Raw genomic sequence first — 16,161 nt, forward strand, 5'->3', positions numbered from 1 at the left:
GTAGAGGAGACTGAGGAAGATACTTGGTGTCAACTGCAGCTCCTTCCCACAAGCATACCCACACACACATGCAAGCATACATAAATAAATATTATGGATTTTGTATTTCTCAAGAACAAAAGTCATCCTTTTGTAACTACAGTACACTGTTCTGTCAGCTAGTTATTAAAATATATGGAAAAGTGACAAAAATGTTTTAAAATGTAAGAGTAGATAACATTAAAACAATAATATAAATGAAAAAAAATTTTTTTTTTTTTTTTTTTTTTGGTTTTTCGAAACAGGGTTTCTCTGTGTAGTTTTGGTGCCTGTCCTGGATCTTGCTCTAGACCAGGCTGGCCTCGAACTCACAGAGATCCGCCTGGCTCTGCCTCCTGAGTGCTGGGATTAAAGGTATGTGCCACCGCCACCCAGCAATATAAATGAACTTAAAAGGAATACAAACGCAGTATCTCTGGCATCCGAAAAAATATGCATATTAAACATATAACAGAAAACAATAAAGATGTTCTAAAATAAGTATTTTTAATTACTTACAGATTTTCACATACACTTGGCCCTCCAGACTCATGGTTCTCTATCTCTAGACTTAATCACAGTCAAAATTGTTCAGGAAAAAACTGTTTTACAAATGCCTCGAACTTCTTTCTTGTCAATGCTGTCTAGCAAATATTCACACCACATATACACTTGGCCTGGAGACAACAGAAGCTGGGCACTGCTTACTTACAAACACTGTACCATTTGATATGAAAGACTAGTGCGTCTGCGGACTCTGGAACCACAAGGGTCCTAGAACAACCCCCTCAGATGCTGAGGGGTGACCATGCTTGACCACTTATATAACTGACTTGCTATGGCTACATATTTTTCCTTTCATCTTGTCAATTATCACACAAGTTTTAGAAATTTTGCAAAACATTAGGCATTACATCAAAGTAGTAGCTTGACCAGCCCATAGCACAGTTTCCATCTGCTGATCTTTCAATGAGCACGGCATTACTACCTATTTTCTGTGACTACCCTGTGATACCTGTGATGTAAGCATACATCTCAAACCTACAAGGAAGCAAACAAACGAAGTTCCCTGTCACAGGAGGTAGGCCGTCAGTGCGGGAACACAAGCAACATGACCCTCACGGAAGCTTTCATGAAGGCTCAACTCTACAACTCCAAACATTCTCCTCTAGAGCCACGTTTGTATTTCACGACATTTAGAATCTCTCTGCATTATTACTATGTAAGCAGGGACTCTGACAAGAAAACATTCCTCCCTCCCTTTGGAAGAAACAAAAATAAAATGTTACTTTTTTTACATCAGTGTAATTTCAAACAAGGTATGAATTGAAGGTGGTAATTCTTTTAGAAGGTACATTCTGTTTCACACCAAATTGGACCATATATATCATCAAATGATTCTACCACTATCGTTATGGGAGAGTGCTTTAAAATTATACATCAAAGCAATAGTTCTGCTAAAACCCCTCTTAATGGGAACTGCATTAGCTGGAGTTGCTGTCAGAGTAATAGCCTAGCAGAAGTACTCATCTTTACAGAGACTTCCTTACTTCAACAGATACATGTATACTAGAGAAGAATAAAGCCACCCAATTCTACAGATACTTTATTAGACTGCATGTGAAATTAAGTGTAGGTGTGGATGCTTCGAAATTTATCCTGTCCTCATCGCTTGAGCAATCTTTCCACAGCGGAAAAGGAGTTGTCAGCGGCAAGCCGATCTGAGGGTGGTGTGCTATTAAACAAGAGCACAGAAGCTGCACCTAATCTCCCATGTTGAAATGATTCCTTTCAAAACTATCTTGAGTTCTAAACCCAATGTTGAAACAAAGACTCAACAACACAAAATGAACTCACTTTAGTGTAAAATAAAATAGTAAGAACTTAACTTTAAAATAAGGATATTTGGGATGCTCGCAAAGAAAAAACAATGACATTAGGTCTGTGAGACACCCCATAACCAAGAGATCGCCACAGTGAATAGGTTTCCTATAATGGCAGGCCACAGTCCACATTAACGACTGAAGAGTCCTATGATACAGCCTTTCCTGGGCTAACAGGCAGCACTTCCTATACTGTACTAAGGTAGCGTACTTAATCCTCACAGCAGCTCTAAAGTAGACACTGCTGTTGCCCCATGTCAAGGTAACCTTGCTGAGCAATGTGACATGGATGTGAAACCTGGAACTGAGGCAATGATTCTGACCCCAAGGGAAGCCAGAGTGAAGGCAAAAGAAACTGAGGCACAGGAGATCTAACAGAGCAGTTCAACCCAATTATACCCGACCACTGGACCATCCAGTATAGCTCTGACTATGGAACCACTCTGACCTGGGGTCAGACTATTTCCAGTGTGAAGACTTTTAAGATAAAACATTCTGCTTCATTAAACTAAAATTCAAAAGGAATATGAATGTAAACATTGGAATAACTGAAGGAAAACGCTAATGTGAAAATCCGAATGAATTTAAATAGTTTCACATGGAATAACATTGTTTTAAATACCTTCTCAGTATTCTTGTATTTTTCCCATCCTTTCAGCATTTTCAGCCATTTGGTAGTTCTTTCAATTTCCAGTTGCTTTTGCTAAAAGAAAATTCAAATGTAGTGTTATTGTTTGTTTGACGCTTCTTTACTTATAAATCACAACATAACAAAACCAAGGAAAATGCTTTTTGAAGTTACACTATTCTAGAGGCCAAATGCCCTACCTAACTTGTTTCTGAATAGGGTAATAAGAGACAAGCATTGGCAGCAGTCGAAAGCTGAAGTTAGGAATCATACATAACACCTGAAGTGAGTGAGAAGACTGTGAAAGGCTTGTTTGTCATTTCTAAGGCTTTAAAGACAATCACAGAAAATCCTACATATACTACAAAAGTTTTTTAAAAGGAAAATTTGAAGTATTTTGCAAAGCAACAAAAAACAACTACAAACTTCAATTCTCTCTCATCTACTTTATTCTAGCACATTAATGTTTTTGATGACTAAGACCATTTTTTAAGAATTCAATATCGTTACCATGTGATTAATATATAACTAGCTCCATGCTAGAGAAATAATATACAAAAATGGGTCACAGTTGTCACCTGAGACCCCTCATGGGCTAACAAAGGAGACACACGCTATGGCAGGGGCTCTGACATAAATAAGGTTAGTGGCAAGGTCCTGTGGAAAAAGCAGTCAAAGACCCTACACGAGAAGCTGAAAGATTATCATGGGATTTATCTGGTGTGATGTGGGATATGTGTGTTTCTGATACCACTCAGCACCCTATGGAGCTGGCAGAAGTTCCCAAGAGTTCTAGGAAGGAAACAAAGCCGCCATGGTGAATGAAGAGTCTTGTATGTCAAGACTGACATCTGCAGCAGAGCTGAGCACTGAGGCAAGGACTTTGTTCCTCTCTTTTTGGGTTTCCAGGAGAAGAAATACTTTCCCCCTAAGAATTTTGTGGGACTGGGCGGTGGTGGCGCACGCCTTTAATCCCAGCACTCGGGAGGCAGAGCCAGGCGGATCTCTGTGAGTTCGAGGCCAGCCTGGGCTACAGAGTGAGTTCCAGGACAGGCTCTGAAGCTACACAGAGAAACCCTGTCTCGAAAAACCGGAAAAAAAAAAAAAGAAAAGAATTTTGTGGAGACCCACAGAGGCTTCCTGGTGAGATCTGAACTTGCTTTACCCAGCAGGCTGCCTAGGGGAATGACTGATTGCACCATGGGGGTGGTTACCAGCTGTTTGGAAGGGTCTACACTTGGCTGTGCGGTGTGCTGTGATCTAGCAAGGGGGAGGTCTTTTGCCCCACCCCTTGGCATTGTTATAAAAAGCCCTTCTGAAGAGACAGAAGGGGTCTGTGGATTTTGATCCAGGTCCTCCTGAAGCTATCCTGTGTTTCTCTCTGTCTCCTCTCTGATATCTTTCTATCTAAAAGTTTCTTATTCCTCTCTCCTTCTCATAGGAACCCTTTAAAAGGTGGGAAGGAGCTGGCCTCCCACAGTATTTAGGCCTGGGAGCATAATAAATGTGTGATCAAAAGCAATGAAAAGAGAAAACTACCCAAGAAAGGCAACAGCTCTGCAGATTCATCTTACACTCCAAGGATGTACGCTCCCTTTAGCCTCATGAGGCAGGTCTGCCGCTGAGGAAGCTTAAGATACAAAGAGCTTAAGGGACAAGTCTAGCAAGGGCAGGGGCACTCAGAGCAGGCAGGTGGGCTCTCCCTGTGCCCTGCAGGCACCCCTCTTCTATCTTCAGCTGCCATCCTGTCTTCTCTCTAACACAGGCAATCATGCTTCCTGAATGAGAACTATGGCTCCTTCCAACGGGCTTCAGTCCAGCCTCCAACAGGCAGGCAGTATGCTGGCAGATGGTACACACCCACCACCAATAATTTTAGATCTGAAAGCATAAATCCCCAAGGAAAATCCTGAATTTAAGAAAAGATCCTCACCAATGAGAATGTTTTTATAGAATTTACCTTTAGGTATATTCATAAAACTCTGTAATTACTTTCTAACTCTTTAAAATTTTTTTATGAGTTTTTATAATAAAAGATGATCACTTGTGAGCAAAAGAACATTAATTCCCATTTTTTTAAAAGGCTAAACAGTCTTTATTATATTATTAGTGATAAAATGATGCAGATGGTTCTAGAAATATGTTTAATTTTAAAACTCAGTGGGGCACTGAAATCTAATTAATGTTTCGCTAAATATGACTTTAGAGAAGGCCAAACTGTGAAGAACTAGAGACTGATCTAAGCTGCCATTTGCTGTGTTTTTGTTATCCCACATTCCCTCCTCTGACTTCTTAAAGCCCAATCCCCTTCTCTACCAACACGAAAACACCCAAATGATCCAAGTCAGCATAAGAGCATAACACACACTTCACCCGAGCAGCCCCATGTGATCCAGACATCTCTTGACAACTTTCACTTTTATTTCTATGAATTACCAATAAATCACTTCAGGAAGTAGTCATTCTTTTCTTTTTAAGATACTTTTGTATATTAATATTTGTCATATATTAGAGTAGTTCAAATGTTCTGCATCCTGCAAGAACAAGACATACATATACATACCATTTGAAGAACCATTAAACATACTTTTCTTTATACATATAAAAAAATTAAACCTTGGGTAATCTCCTAGTGTAGGAATTTAAACTTAGACACTAGCTAAGGTAAGTGCTGAGTCTGCAATACTATCATTTCACTACCCTAGACTTGATACAGAAAGTCTCCCTCTCTGTCCTAATCAGTAATTCACCATTAAAACCTACTTTCTTACCAAGTATACTGAAGCTCACTGTTCTAACGATTATCTCAACGAAGTAACTGAAACCACATATGACAACTGTGAACTGAAGTGCCCTACCTAGAAAAACAGGCTACAGAGCATCAAAGTCACAGGTTCATCTATACCAAAATAAAAGTAGAACACAACAGCGTGTCAGGATTGCTACCTGAGAGTTTAACAGACACTTTCAACTCAAATCTGTTGTCCTGAACTGCTAGTTATTCCTAACACATAATCTACTGCCATGCCTCTCTGACCAGGGTCTGCCATTTGTCTGCTTAGTGGTGCTTTCCCTCACCACCTGTGATGGCTCGTGCTTACTGTCAACTTGACAGGATGTACAGTCGCACAGGAGACAGAACTCTGAGTATAATTGGGAGGGAGTTTCTAAATTGAGGTAACTGAGGCTGGTTAGGGTCTGAACCTGAATAAAAAAGGAGAAAGTGATCTGAGCCCCAGGATTCATCTGTTTCCCGTGACTGCCATGTGACCAGATGTTCACACTACTGCCACCATGACTTCCCCGCCATAGTGGACTACACCTCAAACTGCCAAAACAAGCCTTTCCTTAAGTGACTTCTGTGAAAGAGTTTGTCAAAGCAATGAGAAAAGTCACACGTATTCATCTGGCAGTACCTTTTATAACTTCTCAAGATCCAGTTCAAACATCCAAGGTCCAGAGCCTCTCTCAAATGCCTCCATGTTCAAGCTAATTCAACTATTCCCTCAGCATTTAGAGGCATGGACCAAGGCTTAGTCAGAGTTCTGCCTCTTCCTGCTTGTTTCCCTTGGGGCAAAGCACTTGATCCTTCTTTACCTTGGTTCTCTGTTCTTCAGAATGAGAACTACAATTATTGTTGTACTTGACACATGTACTCTAGCTGCCTAAGTGCTCAAATCACATGACTATTAAAGTAGTAACTCCTCGACCACAGAGACCAAAGCATATGTTTATATTTTAATTTCATTCCCTAAGACAGCAGTTGTCTAAGAGAGCTTAAAACAACATATTAAACAGTTTACATAAAGCAGGACATAGGCAGCAATGTGAAATAATTCATAACGTCCTGTGGCTCCAAAGTAGAGTGGGAAAGAGGATGACTATGAACTGTTGCTGTAAATAGGAACTTCACCACGTAATATAGAAGAAACCATAAGAAAGTATAATAATACCCCTATGTAGCACAATGGTAGAAAAAATGTCATTCCACATGGTGGCAGACAGTTTCCAAAATGTGACAAAAAACCACAACTGCTGGTGTGTATGAGAAGCCTATACAGCATGGATTCTATTGACTTACTTTTGACTTTAAACACCTTACTTTTATTAATTTTCATTTTGAAATATTTCAAACCTACATGAAAAAGAAAACCACATCATATATTTCTATATGCTTCACAAAAATCTAACAATTACTAATTGTCGGGTCCCACCCGACTATCACACAGTCCTTGAAGGAAGGAGTGAGGATTAAGAAATAATAGATATGAAAACTAGAGACATAAAGGATAACACCTAGTGTAATAGATGTAAAAGAAAGAGAGACACAGGATAGCTTCGAGAGGGCTCTGGGTCAAGGGCTCTGGGTCAATACCACATCACCTCGAGTTTATTCCTAATGGGCTTTTTATACACCAGCAAGGGGAGAGGCAAAAGACCTCCCCCTACCAAAGTCAAGGTACAAAGTACAAATAAGTGTAAACCCTTCCTTAATTTTCAAAACACCTGGTGACCATGCCTTACAGCAAAGGATCTTGTAATTAGGCCTTGAAATATAAGACACCCGGTAACCACGCCTTTGGCCAAAACAGCCTATTATGCAGCCTTATGGGACAAAGCAAACTCTTTGACCTGAGTCAAAAGGGAATAAGGCCTCACTATGGAGTCTCTGTGGGCTCTCACAATTAATCTTTTGCCAGATTTCCTTTATTTCTTTGTTTGGGTTTTGTGGCAAATTCACTATAAAGTTACAGACATGAGCATATCATATCTAAATATTTCCAAGGATGCAGCCATTTAAGAACAAAAATATTTTACCCTCATCATTGTACCATTCTTATATCCAAGAAATTTCAATTCAATCATTATCATCTCATAGCCTATACACTAAATTTTCTATTTGTCTCCAAATGGTAGTTTGGTGTGTGTGTGTGTGTGTCAAAGCCGGGGGCTGAACTCAGGTCTCATACACTGACTATAGTTATGTCATAAAGCCTCCATTAACATCCCTCAGCTATGAGGTTTAGACAGCTTCCAGGCTGGTGATCACCTGGCATTCTCAGTAGGATCTCACACTCAAGGAAGGCATGGAAGCTCTGTACCTCTGTTCCTCACCACATGCATATTCCATTTGGCCATTCCTGAGAAGATTCTTTTTTTAGTAAACTTAAGTTCTGTGAGCTGCCCTAGCAAACCCAAACAGCAGGTCATGTGAATCTCTCATCTGTACACCATAGATTAAAATCTGGGCTCTCAATCTGCATTAACAAGGGGGCAGTCTGGTGAGAACTGAGCTGCAGATCTGTAACAACTCTCCACTGGAGGAACTGCTTACATATGGGGAGAAACTCAAACATACGAGGTGCTCCATATAATGCAAATGATAAGACTAGTTGTACAAAGTTTTTTTTTTTTTTGCCATATGTCATCAATAAGGACATGTGAGTAAAGCTGCTGCGAGTCACCCATGCCTAGATCTCACCAGTAGAGGTCAGGAGAGGATAGGAAAGTATGCTTTGCTGTTGGAAAGTAAGGTCACTTATCACTGATGACTTAATGCTATGTAAAATGAAGGTGTACTTTTTAGAAGAAATAAGGGGAGGGGGGGCCCGCCTGGCAAGATGGTTCAGGGATAAAACACTTGCCTACCACCAAGCCTGAGAACTTGAGCTCAATCTTCAGGATTCACATGGTGGATGCAGAGAACCAACCACCAAAAGTTGTCCTCTGACCTACACATGCCCACAGTGGCACATGTGCATATATGCATATGTATGCATACACACAATAAATAAAATAAAAAATTTAATAATTAAATTAAATTATAATTTAATAAAAGGCTCTCATATTTTATATATTATGCAGAACACTGCACTGCACTTCATGGCTTTATCTATGAAAATTCATAGTTTTATATAACCTTTCCTCCTTATTAAAAACATCAATAAGCTCAAGGAAATAATATAATCCATTATTAATATTGTTCTCTACAGGGTAAATATAATGAGTGTGTTTATTTGTTTAAGTGCCTGTTTGGGGGAACCCAAATCATTTTGCAAACACCACATTAATCTTCTTATGAGGGAGGTTTACTATCTCTCTTTTAAATGGAGAAGGGCCTGCCATAAAACAACTCTGCATGGGCAGAGTTAGAACTGAAGCCACGATTACTCGACCAGACAAACAGCAATTCAACAGTCTTCCTAAGCACCAAGAAGCTCAGCTCAGCTGCATGCTTTACAGAGTTTAAGCGTCAGCAAGCCAATCATTTTTCTTGATCTGACTCAATGAAAAACACAGATAAACCTTTATTACCTGTCTAGTAATGGTAGAGCTTGGCCATACATATAGGCAGATACTATAGAATGCTAGTTTCTAACCTTAGACTACTTTGCATGTGTCTGAGTTTTTAGTCCATATATGTATTATATACTTATTAATATATTACATACTGATTATTATATTATCTATTATATATGGGCCTGGTGAAATAACAGGAAAAGTCAGAGCGGCTTGCTGCCAAGCCTGACTACCTGAGTTGAATCCCCAGTATCCACCTGGTGGAAAGAGAGAACCAACTTCCAATGTGTGCTGTGAATACACACACAAATGTGCACACACACATATGCAAGCATGCATATATCCACGAGTGTATTCACAACCAATAAATGCAGAAAAAATTAAAGCAGATCATAAACTAAAAAGTGCAATGTGTGAAAGGGCTCTAAGGAAGAAACTACCTCAACAACTACCTCAGAATCCTCGCTTATCCCAGTAAAGGGCTGACAAGCAAATATATAAATATGCACTCATCTTAATAGTTTTTTAAAAAGTGGTAAGGAAGGTTTCACAGTGTACCCCTGGTGGCCTGGAACTCTATGGAAGCCAAGCTGGTCTCAAACTATAGAGCTTTACCTGCCTCTGCCTCCTGAGAGCTGAGATTAAAGGTGTGTGCCACCATGCTTGAAAGTTCAAATAAATCATTAAGGCATACACAGATTACCTTTTGGTGATTCCCTATTATATTAAGACTTTAGCCAGGCGGTGGTGGCACACCTTTAACCCCAGCACTCGGGAGACAGAGGCAGGCAGATCTCTGTAAGTTCAAGGCCAGCCTGGGCTACAGAGTGAGTTCCAGGAAAGGCACAAAGCCACACAGAGAAACCCTGTCTTGAAAAAACAAAAAACAAAACAAAAGACTTTAAATAGGAAATTAATTATATATATATATATATATATATATATATATATATATATATATATATATATTTGTATTGGGTAAGAATCTTAACATACTGCTCAGTCTTATAAAAAATTAAACAAACTTAATTTTTAAGCATGTACCCTCTGCTAATTTGCCTTACATTTCTTCTTTACTGGCACATTTTTTGACTTATCTAATTACTGGCTTGAAGACTCTAAGGTTTCTCAACAACAACAACAACAATAGTGAAGGAGGAGTTGGAGAGAGAGGTCTATAATAGATTAATACATTTTTATTTTGCCAAATCAACCTAGCCTTTGTTTAAAAACAAACAACAGTTTCAATTCTTTTCTCTCTAACTTTATCTACAGACTCTCCAGCAGCTTTTATGTCAATATAGTTAATGTTATAAAGTGGTATGTGACTCATATAGATTACAACCTAGTGGGAGAAACAAAGTAAGAAATCTTCAAAGTATCTAACACATCAATTGTGTTGTGTCCAATACAGAAAACAAACAAAGAAGATAATTAACATCAGGGAAGAAGTCCCCAGTTTTAGGTTAGCTGAACAGTCATATTCTGTAAGTGACACCATAGTAAGTTTTTGCAGCTAACTATGAGGACAGCAAAACACCCCACAAGAGGAAGGAACTCTGGCCCATCCACACATTCAGGAGACACTAGGGAGCCAGCAGCTGAATGAAAGGAGGCAGCACAGGGCAAAGAGTGAGGCCCTGCACAGCCTTGGGAAGCATTCTTAGCACTTGGGCCTTACTGTGTGTGGATGGACAGGGAAGATACTATGACCTTCTGATCAGAAAGTGGCGTGACTTTAACCCATTTTAACAGGAACATTCTAACTGTGTGAGCTGCTGTAGGATGTCTTTCTGTATGCTGTGAATATGTGTTGCTCTGATTGGTTGATAAATAAAGCTGCTTTGGCCTATGGCAAGGCAGCTTAGAGGCAGGTGGGAAATCCAAGGAGAGAGAAAGGAAGAAGAAAGGCAGAGTCTAGAGACAGATGCCAGCACCACCAGGAGAAGCAAGATGTAAAAGTCATGTGGCAACTTATAGATAAATAGAAATGGGTTAAGTTATAAGAGCTAGCTAGCAAGAAGCCTGCCACAGGCCATACAGTTTGTAAATAACACAAGCCTCTGTGTGTTTACTTGGGTCCAGGCAGCTGCGGGACACAGGTGAGAGAGATTTGTCCAGAATTCAGGCAGGCAGGACACAGGAAAACTTACAACTACAGTGAGGAGATAAGACTGTGAGAGAAAGGGGCAAGGACTGAGGTAGGAAGACAGGAAGCTCCAGAAGAAAAGTTACAGTGGACCTGGGTAGCAGAAGTAGAGATGAAGTCAACCAATTCTGAATAGACCTGGATGGCAAAGCTCACAGCACTGGTTGAGAGATGCAATGGGGTCTGGGAGGAGTCAAAGACAACTCAGAAGACTGTGGGCTGCAGTCTGGAAGAAGGAGCACCCACTCACTGTGATGGGGACATCTGTCTATAGGACATATCTGGGGACCAATATTGCTAGGCCAAGGAAAAGATCAAATTCAAAATCTAAAGTATGGATTTTGTGACTCTGAGAGGGGGAGGGAGGGAGGGAGGCCGGCAGCCCTTGAGTGAAACTATCCTATGTTAGAGACTATGTGGAATGGCTACAATAAACTCTGAGCTGAGGGGATGGAGGTGAGGACATCAGTGGGTCAGATGATTAGTGAAGCAGGGCACGACACAAAAAGGTACTGTCAGAAGACAGAAGCAATACGTTCACCTGAGGCAGAATTCACAAGATGGTAACCATCAAGCCTCTTCCTTCTCATATACTCTTGATCTACACACTGACCACCAGCCTACAATTCATTTCAGCAGTACTAGAGACCTGAGTACCATCAATCATCTCCCATCTCTTATCTCAAATGACTTTCCTCTAGTCACTGGACAGAGGGCTTCTCAGCCAGAGGGGAAAAATGCTTTCCATACTCCTGGGATTCTAAGCAGTAGCTGGTCCAGGGTAAGACACACATTACTCAGCAATGTAGCTGTTAAAGTCTCTGTCAAAGCATCTACGCTATGGTGCTGCCAGAGAACCTGGCAGACTCTCATCTGCAGGAAGTGTTCACAGTTGGTCTTCATACATACAAAATAACAATTCTGTTTGCATCTTAAGGTTTTCTATAGTTTTGATTTTCAGAAAAATTTGATCTTAGAAAATTTTCCTAAAATATTTTTCAAATTATAACTGCAATTCCATCCTCAATGCCTGAAGTTCAGCCCCATTCCCAGTAGAATACACACAAACAAAATACCTTCACTTTCATCTACAATTCATTTTGGAGGAGAAATGGAGGAGTAAGGAGATTCTGAGCAATTAAAACTTCCAATCCCTACTTCTCATGTAATACCCAGATGTAGAAGCAGCTCCTTGCTAAGTAGTGAAGAAATGTTTAGGGAAAAGCTGACAGGTTTACTATGTTATTTGTCTAATCCTTAAAGTGTTAAAAGGTAACTAACAACAAGAAATGTTCTAGTTATTACTTGTGGGGAGTTGGATAAAAATCTCATGGACAGTTACTTTGTATGGAGCTATTGGTCTAGAATGGTGCTTTATTATCCATCCAGAGGGTGCATGATGATCACCTGGGATTTACTCCTGATGACTTATTGTTATACCCAGAGATTAGTGTAACTGCCAACCTTCACCAGAGGAGCTTCTTTTAACAGTGGATGGTGACTAACACAGAGACTCAAAGTGTTCAGGTGTAGAGAATAAAGGATTGTGAAATGCTCAGTCTGAAATGGGACATCTACACCACACCCTCTCCTCCGAGGCTCAGATACTATGATAGAAGAGTCTAAGAGCCAGAGACAGTGGATAGTGCAAGAAAACTTTCTTCTGGACACAGCAGGGCATTGTACATATGAGCTCACAGCAGCTATGACAGCATGCATCAGATCTGCACAGACTCAAGCCAGACACAATTTCAGAATGGAAAAGGGTGGTAAGCAAGAAACCACGCCCCCAGTTAAGAAGCTATTGGCAGTTGATAGCTGTTGAGAGAGGGAGAGTCAATTTTCTTTAAGGGCTGACCACTCTCCAGTGAAGGCCTCACATTCAAGAGTATCTGAGCAGCACAAATTGTGCTTGATGGGCTTAAAAACAAAAAAGGACACAAAGTTGAGTGGGTAGGGAAGGATGGGAGGAAGGAGTGGTCAAAATACACTGTGTGTGCTTTTCAAAGAACTAACAAAAAATGAAAGAGAAAAATAACCAAACAAAAACCGTCCGTCTGTCTGTCTGTCTCTGTTTCTCTCTGTCTCTCTCTCACACACACACACAATAGGGATGGATAGATAGATGGAAATTCCTGCCACAGAGAAGTGTTTCATACAGGTAGAGCCTCAAGCTGGGGCTGAGCATTTCAGAGTGCTGACCTTTGCCCTTTTTTTTGGTTTTTCCGAGACAGGGTTTCTCTGTGTAGCTTTTCTCTGTGGAGCCTTTCCTGGAACTCACTCTGTAGCCCAGGCTGGCCTCAAACTCACAGAGATTCGCCTGCCTCTGCCTCCTGAGTACTGAGATTAAAGGCATGTGCCACCAATGCCTGGCCAGAATCTCATAAATCCTCCTAAACTTATTTCACCCTTATTTTAACTCCTTTCTTAAGAGCAATACAATTATGGTCAAATTCTAACAATGCCAGCTGCATACAATACAGCACTCAAAATTCACAAAAGCAGATTCTGTTCCTCTAGAGACAATTCATCAATAACTACATATAAACAAAGAACAACACTTACCCGGTCCACAGCTGCATTATGATATGGGAGCTCCTCCTCACTGCAGAGAATAACAACATACAGGAAATGGTTGAAATCAGAGCAGATTTTTACTAACTGTATCCTACAGGCATGTATTATATGCAATATGTCACTATAAGAGCTGCGTTTCATGTTTTCATTCCACTGAATTCAACAGAAAATAATGGCTGGTCTACAGTAACATCCCTCATCTTCAAACACAGTAGTCAGTATCCTACAGGGAGCAATTCAAGTAAGTCTCACTAGCCACGGCCTGATACACTAAAGTCGTAGCTAGCTAAGGCTGCCATGTCGAACATTTTTATCATGGCAGAAAATACTGTTGGAGAACACTGCCCTAGACCAGGGTTCAGCAACTCCTGTCACAGTAAATACTGCATGTTCTAGGCTTTGTGGATCACATACTCTTTCTCCCAACTACTCGGACTCTAGTGAGAGTGTGATAGTACTCACAAATGAGAGGCAAGCTAAGCTCCATAGAACGGCTACAAAACCAAGTGGTGAACTAGATTTGGCCTTGACACATAGGTCAGGCCGCCATTCTGTGCCCTAGACTGTCACTTTCACTCTTGGATCCAACCACTGCCTAAAATAAATTACTGTTTAAAATTTTGCATGAAGGAAAAAACGGAGCCAAGCCTAGAGGAAAAGGACTGAAATCCCAGCTAATCAAGGGGCTGAGTAGAGGAAAAACACCAAATTCAACAACGTCCTGGGTTTCAGGGAGTGCAAACGTGCCTGGACAACCTGGTGAGACCCCATCTCAAAATAAACTAAAGAGTGAGAGTTGTGGGAGCAGGGGACACGGCTCAGTTCGCAAAGTGCTTGCTATGCAAGCGTGAGGACCTGAGTACACGCGCACGCACGCACGCACGCACGCACGCACGCACACACACCATGGTGGCATTCACTAGGGAGGCAGAGACAGATTTCTGGGGTTCACTGGCCAGCCAGCCTAGTCTAGTTGACAAGTCCTAAGGTACAATGAGAAACCTATACCAGAAAAAAAAAATTCAGGTTGATGGCTTCTGAGCAACACCCAAGGTTGACCTCTGGCCTATACATACATGCATACACACATGTGAACATTTATACACATAAATCCATACATGTGCCTAAGTGTGTATGCACTCAAGAGTACACACACACACACACACACACACACACACACACACACACACGCACACACACAAATACACACGAAGGCTGAAGATGTAATTCAGTGGTAGGGTATGGTATGTGCCTGGCAAGAATGGGGCCCTAGGTTTAATAACCAATATCAAAAAGAGAAAAGAAAAATTGGCTTCCAATGGACTTGTGAATTAAAAGGAAACTTACACTTTTAGTCTGTAAAATAAAGCTTTACTGTCAAAACTTCAAACGTATTTTTTTAATATAAAAAACCCCACCATTTCTCTGGCTCGTGTATTCTATCACCTCTAGCATTAAAATATCCTGAGACTCTTATCTTAACTGTCAGTAATAAAGTATTTCACATAAACAAAGCTGATTTCAGCAGCTTTCTCAATAGTATGGACTTTTGGCAACAATATGTGCATATTCTTGTTTCTGTTTTCTTTTGACATCAAGTGGCATGACTTTTAAAAAATGACAGATTAGTATTCAAGAGCTAGCTTTTTTTTTTATGTCATTCTTTGCTTCTCTGAAGAGTCCTCAGATGAACCATTTAGCCATAGCAATGGAACAGACAAAAGTGGTATAAAAGCCAAAAGAGAATTTAGAGAGAAAACCCAAATCCCTCTTTTCATAGATAAGAAAATAAACATTTTCATTTAGTCACTTAGCCTAACACAGAAATAGTCAATACAGCATAATCCAGAGCATTTAAATGATCTTCAGCTATTGTCCGAGTGTACAAAGAAGGGCATGGGCTGAGGAAACAGTTCTCAGAAAAACAGAAATTCTAAGGACTGAATGTAGTCTTCAGCCTTCACGCAAATGACAGCAAGATTGGGTCTTCATATCTTATACCTAGAACTTTCCATGCGGAATCTCGTGTTCACAGACCTTGCCCTCCTCAAGTCTCTGTGCTGGCATAAGCTGAGGCTCACAGCCATCTGAGAACAGAGAATGCCACCTCACTAAGTGCCCATGTGTGTCCAGAATATTCACTGGGACAGCCAAGGTATTCAGTGACACGCCAAATAGATGTGTACTAAAAGGCATGTTTGCTTATGCCAATAATTTGTACCTTTTTCTTTTCTTTCTCTTTCTTTTCCTTCCTTCTTTCTTTTTTCTTTTCAAGACAAGGTTTCTCTGTGTAGTCCTGGCTGATCTGAAACTCACTCTGTAGACCAAGTTGGCCTCAAACTCAAGATCTGCCCACCTCTGCCTCCCAAGTGCTGGGATTAAAGGCCTGCACCACCACACTGGCTCCAACAGCCGGTATCTTGCTACCTAAATCTCCTTCAAGTAGAAAAGAGGAAAGAGCACAGTCTGGAATACACAGCAGAGTATTCCTTCAAGTCAGCAAACCATGGCCCACACACAGGTCAAATCTTGTTTGCTAATTTTGTAAATAAAGTTTTAGTGGAACACTGTCATTCTTCCTCATTTAGACACTGTCTGGGGTTGTT

The 16,161-nt window shown here is 40.6% G+C and overlaps 1 protein-coding gene across 2 annotated transcripts in view; it reads right to left on the reverse strand.

Annotated features, from left to right (window-relative positions):
* The window catches only part of Usp6nl (USP6 N-terminal like), a 133,620-nt gene that overhangs the window by 38,511 nt on the left and 78,948 nt on the right, over positions 1–16,161 (reverse strand). For both annotated transcript variants that reach the window (XM_052727728.1, XM_052727727.1), the window contains 2 exons: positions 13,544–13,583; positions 2,524–2,604 (listed from right to left, as the gene is read on the reverse strand). In XM_052727728.1, coding sequence (XP_052583688.1) covers positions 2,524–2,604; positions 13,544–13,583 — 121 coding nt within the window. The remainder of the gene's footprint in view (positions 1–2,523; positions 2,605–13,543; positions 13,584–16,161) is intronic.

This window comes from Peromyscus californicus, unplaced genomic scaffold, assembly GCF_007827085.1.
Source record: "Peromyscus californicus insignis strain IS unplaced genomic scaffold, ASM782708v3 Scaffold_8__1_contigs__length_139910024, whole genome shotgun sequence".
NCBI lineage: Eukaryota > Metazoa > Chordata > Mammalia > Rodentia > Cricetidae > Peromyscus > Peromyscus californicus.